We start from the raw sequence: 16,565 nt of genomic DNA, 5'->3' as shown, positions 1-16,565 counted from the left end.
CTATTGACAATGATCGTTCCAGTTTGTCTGCTGATAATAATCTACATGATTTACAAGTGCAAAAGAAAATGTATGTCTAACAGCTAATACAACTAAACAAAAGCAATCCACTAGTATGGAGATGTAATATGTCATTTAGCTCTCTAGTTGTACATTACCTGTAATACAGTCTCTAAAACTGTACCAATATTTTTGTTTTTAATAAGCATCAATTCAAAGAATAAAATCAAAATTTTGGGAGAGACGTGACGGTATAAGAATAATTAAAAATATAAAAAATATACAGTATGTAATTTATACAGTGTACTATAGATGAAATTACGAGACCCATCTTTTATTCCAATTTTTTAAACGATGACGTCATCAAAATTACAAATGAAGATAGATATTTCAAGATTATTGTCTGAGGGGCCAGATCATATTAAACTCAGAAGATAATCGTACACGTAGAAAAGAAGTGAGCGCTCTTTTAAACACGATGAAGTTTTATGACTTGCTTTACTTTTTTATATATAACTTTTATTATGTTGATAAAAAGCAATTTGACAAACATGTTTTGATACTTTGAATATTTTAATGATTTGTTATAATTATATTTTTTAAAGCATGGCCAGGAAATTATCCCGACCAGAGTGTCAATCACAGAAACCAACTGTATCATGATCGTCCACCGTCGTATGAACAAGTCGTGTTGAGACCGAGATCTGGTAATCAGGTGACGGAGCCACCGCCACCAAAATATGAAGATGTTATCGTTGTCGTAGATAGAAACAGTAACAGTGAAGATATAGACAAATCGCTGTGGAGGAGAGATCAACACACAGCTTACAAGATGGATGACACAATTATTTGTGCTTAAAGACTATAATATACACTGAGTACTGAACAATGGAATATGGTTTTACGGTATGACACACACCTTGTTAGTGAGAGGTCGCTGGTACAAATCCTGCTAGTGACATTTTTGTTGAACTGTACAGAAAATAAAACTTTCTTTTTGGAAAACATATTAATGAAGAGTTGTATAATAATAATAAGTTTGTGAATATTCAATGTTCTTTATTTATTTTCTTAATCAATTTTTGTCACAAAGATTTAGAGTGTACATAGTTAGATATGTCCCCATTATCGAAGTGTGCAATACTCTATTCAATATTATAAGATTGTTTTCCCGATGTTTTTTTTAGTTTATTTTTTATCATCCTAAACTTTTTTTTATTGATTCGAGTGCCAAACTTTGCAATTTTTTTTAATTTGTAATATGTAAATAAAAATACTTAAATCAAAACTAAACACAAGTTTGTTTTTTTTTTAATTTCACAAATTTTAAACCCGGAGTCACCCTTTAAGCTTTGCAAATTAAAAACATAGAGGGCAGCAGAGTTTGTTTATCTTACGTCATCTGATGCTGAGTAGTCACTTAGCACATAATTTGCACCTCATAAAACAAGCTATTTTTAATATAATTAAACGAAAATAAACCCTGTAAATTGGGTAAAACTGTTTAAAGAAGATGGTGTGACTAATAATTGATGGTAAGTTTGTTTGTAAACAAAATATAATAGTATAAATAATGACTTTTTGTTTAGGCCTATCTGGTCTTTGTTTAGAGCCCTTAGTGGGTTAATTAAGTACACGGAATTGGGCTGCAGAGTGAGCTTTAAAAGGGTTAAGTTGTTGGCCTAGGCCTAATGATATTTGGGTAGTATTAAAGGTGACTTTATTGTTGTACTATCTAGGCTATATATAATAATAAAACCACAGCATTGTGGAGTAATAAAAACTATTGATTATCGTAGGCCTATGTAATAATATGTGTCAATTTGGTTTTATCAACAGCGGTGGGCTACGTGAAGAATAAGGTCACCAAAGCCGTCAAAGGATCCGATTCTGATGAGAAGCAAACTACCGCCTCATCCTCCGGTTGCGTCCTAAAGACGGGTAAATTGAACCCCAATTAATATTACCCATGCACCCTCCAATTCCTGTTATATTCCTACATACATAAACCAAATTTCATAAAGTGTAATACTGCTAATAGTTTTTCTCAAATAAAATAAAGCTTTTTATACTTAATATTATATTTGATATTTTTCTTTCAGGTAAGAAGACCAAAGGTCACGGTGCACCAATGTGTTCAGAGCCCACACAAACCACGTACATTGCTACCCCGGCCCAGTCAACTGATGTGGTGCCTAGCGCTCCGCCGCCAGAGTATAATGAATTATACAGCCATTCAAACTAAATTTTTACGGAGAAAAAACTTATAGTACAGAACAGCAAACATGAAGAAATTTTACCGATTATGTAGATATATGTAAAATAATAGAATAAATTATTATATAATACTACTTATTAGAGCTTCAGGGATTAAATTTCTGCTAAATGCTGCATTTTAGATTATGTTATCGAACATATTATTCACACTAAGAATATTCTAAATTTGATTCTTAGATGACTTCTTTTTCTCACTGTAGCTCCATCCATTTGTTTTGTCATACTTACATATTTACAATTTATTTTTAAATCATAAAGTGATCATTTTACAGTAAAAAAAAGAATTTGATTCATTAAAAATTGTGAATCAATTAAAATTGAAAACGTAACCTTGATTTTAGGATTTAACCTACATTATCAAATTTTACCAGACAAAAAAATGTGATGTGCCCATATAAGGACACGATGATGTCATATCACTAACATATTTGGGTATATCACACTTCTCGACAAACTAGTTTCATAGTGTTGACAGAGGTTTAGAAATAGTATTAATTACACATTTGTATTAACCAATTTAATTGTAAAATACTGAGAAATGAATTAAAAAATGTTTCTTCATATTTGTTCTTTCTACAGAATAATTTTCAGTTTTTTGTATTAGAAAAAATGATAGTAGAGTTTTAAACTCATCACTGATGAGGAGGCTTTGCTTGAGGATTAGTTTAATCAACAACTGAACTCTATTTTAACAGGAAAGATTCTGTACCTTTTTAATGTTTATGTGATGGTGTATATTTAATGAAATATTTTTATTTACAATCTGTTGTAATAAATAAATTGTGTTGCAATATGTTTTTTTGTATTCATTTTGTAAAGAATGATTTAGACAGCTTTCGATGGCAGACTGCTAAAATGTTTTATAAAAAGCAGGCTGAAAAGCAGATTTCATGCAAACAGCCATTAAAGCACAAATACTATGATAACTGTGTATTATAGTATAAAATGATATAGCGCCCTCTATATACTTCCTTAGCAATACAATACAAGGTGTTAGCTACTAAAATCAAAGCAGACTTGTATTGGAACTTTCTAATGCAACATTCTAGAAGTTTGTAAAATGACATAAACTAGACTCGAGATGTAATGATTATTATGATATTTATCTGAAAGTCGTATTTGTACAATATTCGTTTTAGTGGGGAAATATTTGTGTTTGTTGTCCATGTGTACGGTACGAGTAAGAACTCACAGTGACCGAACTCACAGTGGTGTGGTAAGCTGCACCTATGTAGCCCTGTCCAGAGGCATAATGTAGGCCAAACTTAACTTGGAAACTTAAGACAATCTAGGCCTACAAATACAGAATTTATCAAAATGTCGAGACGTACACAACAAGATGTGAGTATCAATTGTATTACTATATTTTATTTACTTATTTTGTAATTTAATTGTTCATTTGAGGTACAAAAAGTATATTTAATATTATGCTACTGTATTTATGCTATACAAAAATTGTGTAGGCCCTACTATAGGATAATTTAAAGCGTACCTCCGGGTTTGAAATTTATATAGTTTATTTAAATTAACCTTTCCAGCAACATTGGCGCTACTTTACTTTTGCACTGTCTATATCCAATTTAAAACATTCATCCCCACACAGTATCGTAAGTGACTGTGAAGTCTTATACCCCCGAATACAGTGACAGGGTGACACTGACAATGAATAACCCCATTATTTTTATTCAGAATCAGAACCCCCTTTTGTATAGAAAGTAGTGGTACAAACCAGGGCTTTTCTCAAATGTTATAACCTCCCTGTTAAGTCCATGTTGAGGCATTTTTTGGAACTCAATGCACAATTGAACTGTCCCTAAATATCTGTGGTTTTCATAAATCTGGTATTCGGAATGTTAGTGGTAAAATGTGTACTGTATGTTTCATTATTTTTAAAAGCTCTAAGCATTAATACACTTTCAGAGTTTAGTTCCAGGTTCACATTGGACAAGGCAGTGTGATTTGTAATTTAAGCGCTAGTGCATTTTTATACAGAGTTTAATTTCAGGTTGACATTAAGGCGGTTAATACTCAGAGACCTAAAACACTTGCAACTGACCACTGTTAAACATCTTTTCAATTACTGTATTTTTAAGTGTGTGCAACTTAATCTTATGTCTACATGACCATAAGCCTATCATTGATTGGATAAGATAAACAACATTTACTTAAGTTACGATCACACTGACAACAAATACGCAATGCTAGTTTACACATCACACAGTATTATAATCCTACTTTAATGTTTACATTCTAAAGGCCATATTTTAAAAGTAATGTTAATAAAGAAATAAGTATGTTTTTACAAGTAATAACTTAATTTTACATAAACTATTTTTATTTAAAGACAGGTTTTTGTTTTGAGCTATTGTATACAATATATATCTACTTAACAATTTTAACCATTTTATTTTATGTTATGTTTTTTTTTTTTTTTTTTTTAATTCTCATTTTAGGCAAATTGCCAAGGATTACCACAAGTGAATTCATTCACTATCCTTCTCAAAGGTGGCAATCCCATTCACAAGACAAACATATACACAAGATGCTCTACATAAACAAAGACTTATTATTAAGTCTTTGGGAGTGGAGTTGTAAATTGTCATGAGAAAAAAACCCTGACATATGACAGGACTTGAACCCAGGACCCTTAGATTGGTAGCCAAGCATCATAACCACCAAGCATCATAACCACCAAGCCACAATACCATCCCCCATACTGTTGATTTAACTGCTTAAGTACAAAGTACAGTATAAACAATGTTCCCTTTTTGACATAAAATTTATAGATATATGTCGTCTTCTGACAGGATTCTATTTATAGTGCAGGTGATATTTTATACCTAAGCCCTACACTTGACTAAAACAACAATGTTAAAAAGCGCAGATAAGATAATATTGATCCGATTAAGTAACGGATTAGATAGAGATATTCTGAAGTTAATCCCATTACAGTTTTTGTAAGCCTATTGTTATACATCCTAATTCTAGTATATAATTGATTTATCAATTCTTTCACTACTAGTGTTACAATTCTGATATCCAGAAGACTTTAATTATACAGTTTTTTTTAGCAGTATTAATTTCAAATAAATATGCGTAGATAGGTAATACCATTATTTAATGGTTTGCTTTAAGAGATTTGTAATAATTTAATGAAAACTAAAATTATTTATTTACTATTTCACTATATTTCAAGAGGGTGAACTAGCAAGTATCTAAGTTGATGTTATGGAGTCCTCAACAAAACAAGACGACAAACAATAACAAAAAACTAAAAACTAAAAATATAAGATTATTCAATACAGATTTATGCATTTAATATCAATTTGAAACAAAATGAATATATTTAAAATATTGAATCGTATTTTTCTTGTGTACATCATTGTTACTGTACTAACATTATCAGAGTAGAAGTAAAAATTGATATTTATTGTCTTGGCATCTTAGTGGATGTCACGAAGGTTGTGAGAAATTAACAACTGAGAAAATTAATTAGACTTTATTGATGAGGTGGTGCAGAGAGGTGATTGAAGTTGAGCTTTTGAAATCATAGTTTGATTGATAGGAACAATGAACTTTGTAAAATATGATATGTAGTTTTGTTTAGTAAGGTCGTAAAATGGATTTTAATTTATTTCTAAAAGATTTATATTGCCTTGAAACAGTTTAATGAGACTGTTAAGAATTTTATGTTTTGAAATAAAAATAACTAATACAATTAAAATATCAACAAAAAGGGTTTTATTTTTTGTGTCTGACATTTATAGAAATTGTGAGTAAAAGTAAAGTTAACTCTGTATTATTTTGTATTCAATTCTATTGTGATTTATTTACCATGACAACATTTTTTATTTCTTTCTAGGCTCATGTACGCCATTGTCCGTCACAGCCGAATGATTTTGAACGAAACCACAGGCCAGATATAATATCCCATTTGCCACCTCTAAGTGCTAGACAGGTATAATCATTATTTATACACCTCACTCAATTTTAAATTCAGAAAATCCTGATATAATGTTGGTTGATGGGATCATATCATATCAAAAATCTTAACTACTTACAGTATAAAATAGTGATTACAAAATGTATACCACAGTTTCAAATTGCTAAGTTTTAAAGTAGTAATAATATTAATTGAAAGGTTTGCTTAATAGACAGGTGTTATAGAAAAAAATTATTTAGCATCTACGAATAAAATTGACGGGAAAATAATTAGGTGTAATTTAAGTTTAATGATAAATGCTTGAAATGCTGGGGTCTTTTTTTCAATGTGTTAAGAGGAACCTTGGCTATTCTTTGGTGATTTATCACAGCAACAATAAATTACTGTCACAATATAGACGACAGGTGTGCGGTGGAGGGGAATATTGAACTTCAGTGATTGCGCTGCGGTAATTAACTTTGTTCTATTGTCTGACGCGCGTTGCTAGCCTATACAGGATGTGTGATCTCTTTTGACATTTCCGAGAAAAAACAACTGGCTTTACGGGATTGGTTTTAAACATGAATGAACTAAACAAGACTTATTAATGTTTTTCTTTTTTTCATTTTTTATATAAGGTTCTAAAAATATATGTCTATAAATAATATATTAATAATTTGTCAGTTTTCCTGAAAGTGCCCTTTTGAAACTAAAGACTATCAGAAAAAGTGGATATGCTTAACCAGCCTAGGTTATGACGAGGTTTGCCCCTTTTGTTGGAAAAGAGCATCCCCCTGTTTAAAAAATGGTTATTAATATTTATCAAATTTTAATGTTTTTTTAGCCTGCGTTTAGTAAAAACCCCAAAATAGTACAAAGTGGTGCCTGGACGAAAGCAGTACCTTTTAAAGAAGAGAAGTTTTACCGTCGTGTTAGTGATGCCATAGCAAACAACTACACTCCAACGGCTCGTAACCTCACCAGCTCTTATATATATGAAATAACGAAAAAACAAGGTATGTTGTTCATTATTAAAACTAATAAAATTGGTAGAAGTGGTCAGGTTGAGTGACCAAGCGGTTAAGACAGGGGCACCGCAAACCATAGCTATACAATCAGCACAGTTTCAAGTCACTCCTGGTGGTAGAACAAGTCTTCTCTGACTTAAAACTGGAGGTACATGTCTGTGCCATGTTGTTCCTATCCTCCTACTCTTTATCTATAACCAGTCTGGGTTACTCTGTTTTACTACGTTTTTAAATGTTTAATTTACTTGTCGTTACAGAACGACTCGCAGTCGAGAATGGTCAATCATCCGTTACAAGCCCGCGAAGAAGTCACTCTGACAGTGTGCGCTTTCGATCGGTATCACCAGAATATATAATGCTACCTGAAAAGACACGACCTACATCAAGAAAAAGGTTGAGTATATTCTTTCAATCAATCATCCAATCAACTTTAAATCAACCTATGTTAAGCTCTGTCTACACTATCAACCTTTATGTGACAAAGAAATGCGATATGCCCACATATGGGCATGATATCATATCACCATATTTGGGTATAGCACTACCATATTTGGGCAGATCAAACTAGTTTGATAGTGTAGACAGAGCTTTGGACGACTTGTTCATCACTTTTATCCTCATTCCTAGTGTTTAGATAACATTTCATTCAGACTCATTTAGTATTTAAGAGTTCAGGTACATTTAATTCTTTCCCTATTGTTATGGATGTTTTATTAATGAAGCTCACAAGGCTCTTTGTTATTTGCTTATCATTGAGTGAGTCTTGGAGGTAACTGTTTGACATCAAGGTCAGATAGAGGCAGTATAAATACTGTAGGCCTATAGTAATATTCCCCATGATTAAAAACCACGAGACATCTACAACAAGAAATACAAAGCAGCCTGTCTTTAACTAACAATGGCCTAACTTATAAATTAAAAAAAAATTAAATGGAAGCTTTCGATTAGACCTAACTGTTCAGAGGAATCAGGCAGCAAATCGTAATGTTCTGTATGGGTATAATAACATAATGTTGTTTGTAGGTTTTTGCAAATCAAAAGCTCGCTATTGAACAATGTTTAGCTAAACAATAATTAATTTCGTATGGCCTTAATTTTAAAGTTCTTCTAATTAAAGTACTTTTACTCAATCCAGCACTTACACATATTCACACATATTAGAAAACGTGCCTACTCAATGTTTGCGAAATTACTTAGCAAATATGCTACGTAATTTGATATTGCATTTTGAATGCAAGGTTAGCTCAAACTAATACTTCTATCTTAAAAATAACCAAGCCTGTTGTTAGTCTTAATGAGCGTGGTTTAGTTTGATAAAGGTGCTTGGATGAAATGACGTCTATTATTAATATTATGTAAGTGGTTGCCGGTAAATTGGTTGGCATTGTAAATCAATACATATAAGACATTTTGCCGTGGAAAATAATAAACTTATAATGAAAATAGATAGATACAGTAGGTCGACTAACATTAAGAAATATTTAAATGTTCACCGTAGTTCTTTAAACTGATAATATTTTTTACAAATTAGCAGTTCGAGCCAAAACTATTTTAAATACATTACAACCAGAAACATGAACTGGCTATAAATTATGAAAAATCAACTAGGAAATTCCTAGTTTGCTAGGCTGAATTTAAAGCCCTCACACATGAATGATTTAAATAAGTTAAATCTTTAAAATATTTATAAATCCTGAATCTAAACAGACAGAATACGTCACATGTTCAAAGTACATTGCACTTATAATAAACAAAAAAAGTCGGGCAATTATCTTGTATCAAAAATAATATGTTACGCCTAATTAAGTCGGATGATATAAAGCTACTGATACTGTTATGGTGAATCTAACACTTCATTTAATTAATTATCCGTAAAAGACTGTGATTCTGCATTGAAATTACAGCAAAGTGAAATTTAAGTACGGTCGTTTTATCTGCCTACTTCATTGAACCGATTAGTGGAGTGTAGAATAACATGCTGGTGAAGTATCAAGTGTCGGTAGCTTTAGCATTCACAGTACGTCTGTAAATGTTTGACTTAATGTACCTTACATAATGTTATAAATAGACGCAACTTTATCAAACAACACCATGATAATTTAGGAAGACACTAGCATCTAGACATATGTAATTGTTAAGATCGCATTAAACAGTATTTAAAGTGGCTAGTTCTTTCAATGCCATAATTCTAAGATGAGAAAAGTGTAGATCTCCTATAATTTCTTCTACACCTTTTAACAGTTGGTTGGTACAATAAAGTCCAATAATTAATTGGTTGAACAATGGGACTGGTTCAGGTTACCATCTTCATAAAGACATCTGGTAGCCATTGACATAAAGTTGGCATTTAGAACAATTTTTTTTTGTACAGTCTTACAAGCAATTCGCTGATAGAGTGTCACATTTGACAATTGCCTATCATAAGCATAAATACAGGTTTCAAATGTGATGAACATGTTGCATTTTATTACAGAATTAGCCTATGATCATGGGCATATAATGCCATATGTGGAGATACAATACAAAGAATCGGATGCTGTACGGGGCTTAAAATTTAGACCTTATATTGTATGGCAGCACAATTAATGTTTTACATAATAATCTCAAACTATAAACCACAAATCATGATCATGTTTATTCATGTAATGCTACCTTAGATATTAAGGTGTTGCCCACACAATGTCTTGTTCTCTGTTAACAAAAACGTTTTGTTGTCCATTGCTATGGGCAACTGTACACAGTGTCTACATATCCCTGGGGATTTTAGAAGATTAGGTATAAGTTTTATTATTTATTATTAAACACTACCTATGTGTTCAGTGAATAGAGTACTATCAATGTTTGCGTTCAACAAATATTTACATTGGTAAGATGAGTTTTGTGATACAGACAATTAACGTATAGTATCTGTGCGTGTCTGTGTGTCTAAACCAATGATTGACATCAACACAAAACAGTCCATATTTCAGCATATGACTAAATATTTCATAATTTTCAATTCAAACATTTTTATCAATCAGATAAAAAAAAAACATGTCACAAATTTCCACTTATCAAAGAATAAACCGGTATAAAAAAATAATTAACTTTTTGACCATCCAATGTAATAATAAATATACTGTCTAGGTAAAGGTGAGTCCTGTGTTCTCTGAATGTAGGGGAATGAGCTGTTAGGAGCTCATTGTACTAAGCCTCGGCATTATGTGGTAGGGTGGCCAGTTCCTTTCCACGCCGCCTTTTTTCTCCCAATTATTTTTAACCAGGTACTCATTTACAGCTCAGTGGACTGGGAGTTGTCGGGAATTGAACTCGGGTCTATCTGTATGACAGTCAAGTGTCCTAACCACACAGCTATCCAACTCCTATTTATAATATTATTGTATACAGTCAACTCTCCCAAACAGTCCTAAATTCATTTTCTATTTAAATCATTTTGAATACCAGACTTTCCGGAAAACCAGACATATTTGGCCCTGAGCCAAAAGTTGTCCGGTATTAGGATGAATTTCATTTTATTTCATTATTTACGCAGTCTATTTCAAATTGGGGAAGACCAGGGTCAACCTAAGTGAACTGTAGCTGAGCCGGTTGACCCAACCCCAAAGTCAGTTTACACATAAAAGACATAAAGACAAAATACAGTTAAAGCGAATCAAAATGAATGTGAACTTTTCTAATGAAGGCTGATGTGCACGGGGGGAAACCTGATTGCTATAGAATGTAAAAAAGCCTGTGTCCTTGATGCTTGATGGCGGTTTACTGTATATAAATAAAAACAACCAATATTTTTCTATTTTGTTTTTTCAGCCCTCGAGATATTAACCACAATCGAAGACATTCTGAGCCTGCCGCTAGCCTAACAACTCAAAGACCTTTAACAGCAACTCAATCTGCAGTATACACTCTACCGCCAATAAATAGCACACCACCAAGTCCACGTCAAGATGACATTTCACCCCGATTTGGACCGTTGAGTCCACGCCAAGATCTCAGCGACCGCCTTGAAGCAGGTTTGAATCCAAGACCATTGTCAAGTCCTCGCCTACGTTCTAGTCGGACCGGGTCGGCATGCAATGTTCGAAGACAATCACAGAATGGGTCTTCCATTTCATCAAGTTCCCCTGAAAGTAATGGTACGTACAAACCAACTCAGCCTTCTTTATCATAGACCCCTTTTACACTTACGATTTGGGCCTGCCCAGGTGGATCCAGGAGTAACTTTTATGTTTGGGCCAACCTATGCAGTGAACCGTGACCAAGGGCTTAAGAAATTGAAGTAAAGGCCATCATTTGGAATCCAAGGGTAAACACCAAACAATTAAATTTGGACACGATCCTGGAGCGGTCCAGGACCCAATCATAATCATAAATGGGGTCATAAAGTCTGAGAATGGAAATGTACGTTGTCTGCCTATATGAATCATTATTCAACAATATATAGTTCAATAATTTTTTCATTTTTTTTGTGTCAGAAATATTTATCACAATAAACTCAAATGTAATTGTCCTTGATATTTCAAATTCAAATTCAAATATTCTTTATTCATCCTCAATCATGAAAATATACAACAACAATATATGAGAACATAAAAAAGATGAAAAGGAAACACATAAAAACTCAAAAGAGCTTGATTAGTTGTGTCCCCCTATGTCCCTAAAAACTAGCCTAAAAACCTAAAACATAAATAATAAAAAAAGCTAAATCCTGCAACAAGTATTATTTTTAAAATTATTTGTAAAATGATAATAAATGTTCTTTAAACAATGATTTAAATATATATATTGATTTGGTACTTTGTAGTTCGTAATTCAAGTCATTCCACAATTTGGGTCCCACACATGACACAGTAAAACTAGTAGAAGTACGATTACGTTTTCTGAGTATCATTTTGTCTTTAGATCTTGTATTATAATTATGGTAAGAACCATTTTTAATAAAGAGCGATGAAAAACGCACGTCCTGATTAGTAGTAACATTATACATGAAAAGCCCAATTTGGTACTTATTGATATCCGCAATTTTAAGAAGTTTAAATTTATAGAAACATTCAGTCATTGAATCATTAAACTTTGACCATGTTATAGCTCGTAATGCCCTTTTCTGGAGTTTAAATAACTCATCTAAATAACTTGGAAATGTGCTACACCATATTATGTTGCAATAATTTAATACTGGTTCAATGAGTGATTTGTATATTGTCCAGAGAGCATAGGTTGGTAAAAAATGTCTTACTTTATATAGTATGCCTACATATCGAGATATTTTCCTAGCTGTAACATTGATGTGGTTCTTATATGTGAGAAATTCATCAATATGTACTCCAAGGAATTTAGTCGATTTAACTCTATCTATTCTTTTATTGTTGACATAAATATTTACATTCTCTAAATTACTTGGATTTCGCTGATTGCGGAAAATTATGTAATTAGTTTTTTTAACGTTGATTGATAGTTTATTGCACATGAACCAATCCGAAACATTTTTTAGTTCACCATTAACTAGTTCTATGAGCGTATCCAAGTTTTCGTGAGATGCAGATATGTTTGTGTCGTCAGCAAATAAAACAAAAGATAACGAGTTTGAGCAATTAAATACATCGTTAATGTACAAAATAAAAAGTAGAGGCCCCAGAATTGAACCCTGTGGTACACCGCAATTTATATCCATCAAACACGAACTTGTGTTATCAATAGACGTAAATTGTTTCCTTCCATTAATATAGTTTCTAAACCATTTAAGGGCCGTGCCTCTTATGCCATAGTGTTCCAATTTTTTAAGAAGTATATCATGGTTGATGGTGTCAAACGCTTTTGACAAATCAATAAATATTCCGATGGTATTTTTTTTCTTATCAAGCGCATCGGTTATTCGTTCAACCAGATCTATAACGGCCATAAAAGTAGAACTGTTTTTTCTGAAACCATATTGTGCATTATTAAGGATGTTAAACTTTGTGATATAATTATTTACTCTAATTTGAACAATTTTTTCAAGAATTTTTGAAGCGGTAGGCAGAATAGAGATCGGCCTATAATTACTGACGTCACTTTTATTGCCAGATTTAAAAATTGGAACTACTCTAGCTACTTTCATACTATCAGGGACCATGCCTGTCTCAAGAGAGAGGTTAAAGATATGTACAAGAGGAGATGCCACAGCAGCAATAATATGTTTTAGAATGCGATTACTTAAGTTATCAACACCTTCTGAATTTGAATTTTTGATTTGACTAACTATTTCAATGACCTCTTCTTCATTCGTAGGATTGAAAAATATGGATTGGGATTGACTCTCTCTCATATATTGTTTAAAGTCAGAATTGTTTACATTTGGTATTTTGTTTGCTAATTCATTTCCAATGTTGGAGAAGAAGTCATTAAAAGCGTCAGACATACCTTTTGGATCACATACCAAAGTTTTATTACTATGGTTAATTACCTCATTTGGCTTAACACTCGATTTTTTTCTATTTAGAACTTCATTTAAAACTTTCCATGTTTGCTTTGAATCGTGTCGAGCTGCATCCAGTTTTTTGGAATAATATTGTTTTTTTCCGAATTCTAATTAAATGAGTTAATTTATTTTTGTACTTTTTATATATATTTTTTAATAATTGTGTTGGGTTTTTAAGGTATTTTTTATAAAGTTTATTTTTCTTTTTTATTGAAATCAAAATTCCTGTTGTGATCCATGGTTTTTTCTTTGTATTACCATTTGGCTTATTACTTTTTGTAGGTATGTTATTATCTATGAGATTGGATAGTTTTTTAATAAATAGGTTATATGATGTATTGGTATCTGTGCATAAATATAGTTCACCCCAATCCTCATTAGAAATAGCAATAAGCAAGTTATTTAATGTTGTATCATTAATTATTTTTTGTTTTGTAATTGGAGCTTGTGTGTTAGTATTTAATGACAAGTGTGTTGTCATGAAAATGGGTAGATGATCGGTAATGTCAGTGACTATTACTCTACAATGCGAAATGTTATCATCATTTGTAATAATATTATCTAAAATTGTAGCAGAAGACGATGTTATTCTGGTGGGTAAGTTGATTAATGGACTAAAAGATGTTGAGTAAATAATGTTTGTGAATTCCTGTGTTGTTTTTTGAATGTCATATTTTAATAAGTCTTGATTAAAATCTCCTAAGATATAGCAGTTTTTGTTTTTGCGATTAAGTTTATGTAAGATTTCTTCTAGATCAGATTTAAACGAGTTGACGTTTGAATTTGGTGGTCGATACAACATACCTACAATAGTATTTTTGCCGTTTGTGTTTATTATTTCTAGAAAAAGTGAATCAATGGAGTTATCGTTAAATACAAAATCATCACGTGTTACGGTGTTGATTTGTTCTTTTAAATATAGACAAACTCCACCACCGACTCTACCTTCTCTATTACAAGTGTACATATTGTATCCATTGATATTTAATAAGTCAATTGGCGTGTTCTTATTTATCCAGGTTTCCGAGAAACCAAGTACATCAAACGCACGACCTATGGTATCTAACATATTTAATTATAATTTTTTTCAGGTTCTCAGCCCACAAAACTGAATGGCACCATTGATATAGAACAATCTAGCAGAGAATTTGATGAGCCTACTAAAGCAGTTCTTAGTGTCGTCTTCCCTTCCTACACATTCTCTACCCTAGGTCTCTCAAGGCCTGCTACACCAGATGAACCTGATAAAGAGAGGTATGCAAAGATACTTTCATAGATACTTTTAAATATAATATCTGGTTAATTGTACATAAATCAAATATTTGTAACAGAAATCAAGATGAAAAAACATGAATTTCCCTTAATATGGTCAAATACAAAATTTGGCATAATTCTGCCATAAAAACCAGGAAGACTTTTTTTTTAGTAGTTAGGTAGTTTAACCTAATGTAATAACATGTCTGGTGACTCCCTAGAAGGTGAAAAAAGTTAGTGGATATACGGTGGATAATTTTTGCTATAGCATGAAAATAAAAATCTGAAGTTGAATAAAAATACCAGAAATGTAAAATTCAAGTTATATTATTCATTCATTCAATCTTTTATTTCGGAAACTCTTGTCCATAGAAAGTAAATTACATATAAATGAAATAAATAAAATAAACAAAATTACTACTACTCATCTCAGGATGGCATTTAGTCATCTGATAACATTTTTTACCACACCGTTTATTTTTCATAGCTTTTTAAAATGCCTCTCTATTTACAAAATTTGTGTACAAAAGAATAGAGATTTTACTGTGTAATTTGAACTATCCACCCACTGATAAGAAAGTGCTTATTTTCAACAAGCTCGTGTAACACAAATAAAATCCAAAAAATTATGAAACATAGGGGAAACTATAGATCGATAATTATTGGAATGTATGATCAATAGAAATTTTTTGCCCGCACCTGGCCTTCAAATCAAATCAGCACAGATTCAAGGCTATGTTACATCATAGTTCTGATGGTAATACAAGTCAAGAACTTAAAACTGGAGGTTCATTGTATACACGTTTGGCTTGTGTGCCCAGTACATCTTACAGAAGAGTAGTTACCGGTTACCTCGGTGTACTGATCCATCTCGATGTTTGTGGGCTCCTTCTGACATATTCTTGATAATTTTTTAGTGGTTGAATTAATCATTCTGGATTTCTTAAACCGCATTTTAATTGTGTGGTCTGTAAAGTTGCTAGGTTTATATTAAATAAAAATAATCGTGCACATATTGGTAAAGACGAACTGAACCAAATCGGTCAATTATGTCTAGAGGATAGAATTTGCCAACTCAAACTTAATCATGTTCATAAGATTTTTTATGGAAAATCAGTACCTTATTTAACTGAAAGAGTTTCATCTAACCACCATTATATGACTAGAAGTAGTGTCAATGGATTTTCAGTTCCTAAATCTGATAGTCAAATATCTAAAACGTTTTATTATACAGGCATAAAGGCATGGAATAACCTACCTCATTCCATTCAGCAAATAGAAAACAAATTTAATTTAAAGAAATATGTTAAATCACATTTCTGTTCTACCAAATAACTATATAAGTCAATCATAGTCTTTAATTTAACTTGTTTTTTATATTATTGTTTTTGTTATATTTACGTGTTTAATGCAATACTTTGTAATGTTTATATTTTTTATTTTAGATTGTAAAGGATCCCAATGGAAATAAGCTGATAAGCTTTTTGGGCTATCCTGGAAAACCTTTTATAAATGTATTATTTGTAATGTCCGTAATTTATGTTATCGCTTTGTATGTATTTTCTTCAAATCAAACCTTGCTTCCCACTAGGACACAAGCGCAATGCAAGTAGTTTGAGCAATCACAATA

At 31.9% G+C, this 16,565-nt stretch overlaps 1 protein-coding gene and 1 long non-coding RNA gene across 2 annotated transcripts in view; both read left to right on the top strand.

The window, feature by feature from the left end:
* The first annotated feature begins 1,397 nt into the window (after nt 1–1,397).
* Nucleotides 1,398–3,070, top strand: LOC140058873 (uncharacterized). Its single transcript, XR_011847068.1, has 3 exons — nt 1,398–1,535; nt 1,840–1,941; nt 2,103–3,070. It is a non-coding gene; the product is annotated as an uncharacterized lncRNA (long non-coding RNA).
* Nucleotides 3,071–3,283: 213 nt separating this feature from the next.
* The window catches only part of LOC140059059 (dynein axonemal heavy chain 3-like), a 62,020-nt gene continuing 48,738 nt past the window's right edge, over nt 3,284–16,565 (top strand). The window contains exons 1-6 of the mRNA XM_072104876.1: nt 3,284–3,618; nt 6,140–6,235; nt 7,044–7,215; nt 7,485–7,620; nt 11,035–11,360; nt 14,773–14,935. Of these exons, the coding sequence (XP_071960977.1) occupies nt 3,595–3,618; nt 6,140–6,235; nt 7,044–7,215; nt 7,485–7,620; nt 11,035–11,360; nt 14,773–14,935 (917 nt within the window). The 5' untranslated portion in view covers nt 3,284–3,594. The remainder of the gene's footprint in view (nt 3,619–6,139; nt 6,236–7,043; nt 7,216–7,484; nt 7,621–11,034; nt 11,361–14,772; nt 14,936–16,565) is intronic.

Source organism: Antedon mediterranea, chromosome 9 (assembly GCF_964355755.1).
Source record: "Antedon mediterranea chromosome 9, ecAntMedi1.1, whole genome shotgun sequence".
In the NCBI taxonomy this organism is placed as follows: Eukaryota; Metazoa; Echinodermata; class Crinoidea; order Comatulida; family Antedonidae; genus Antedon; species Antedon mediterranea.
Note: the sequence above shows the minus strand (reverse complement) of the source record. Positions and strands in the feature narration are given on the sequence as shown.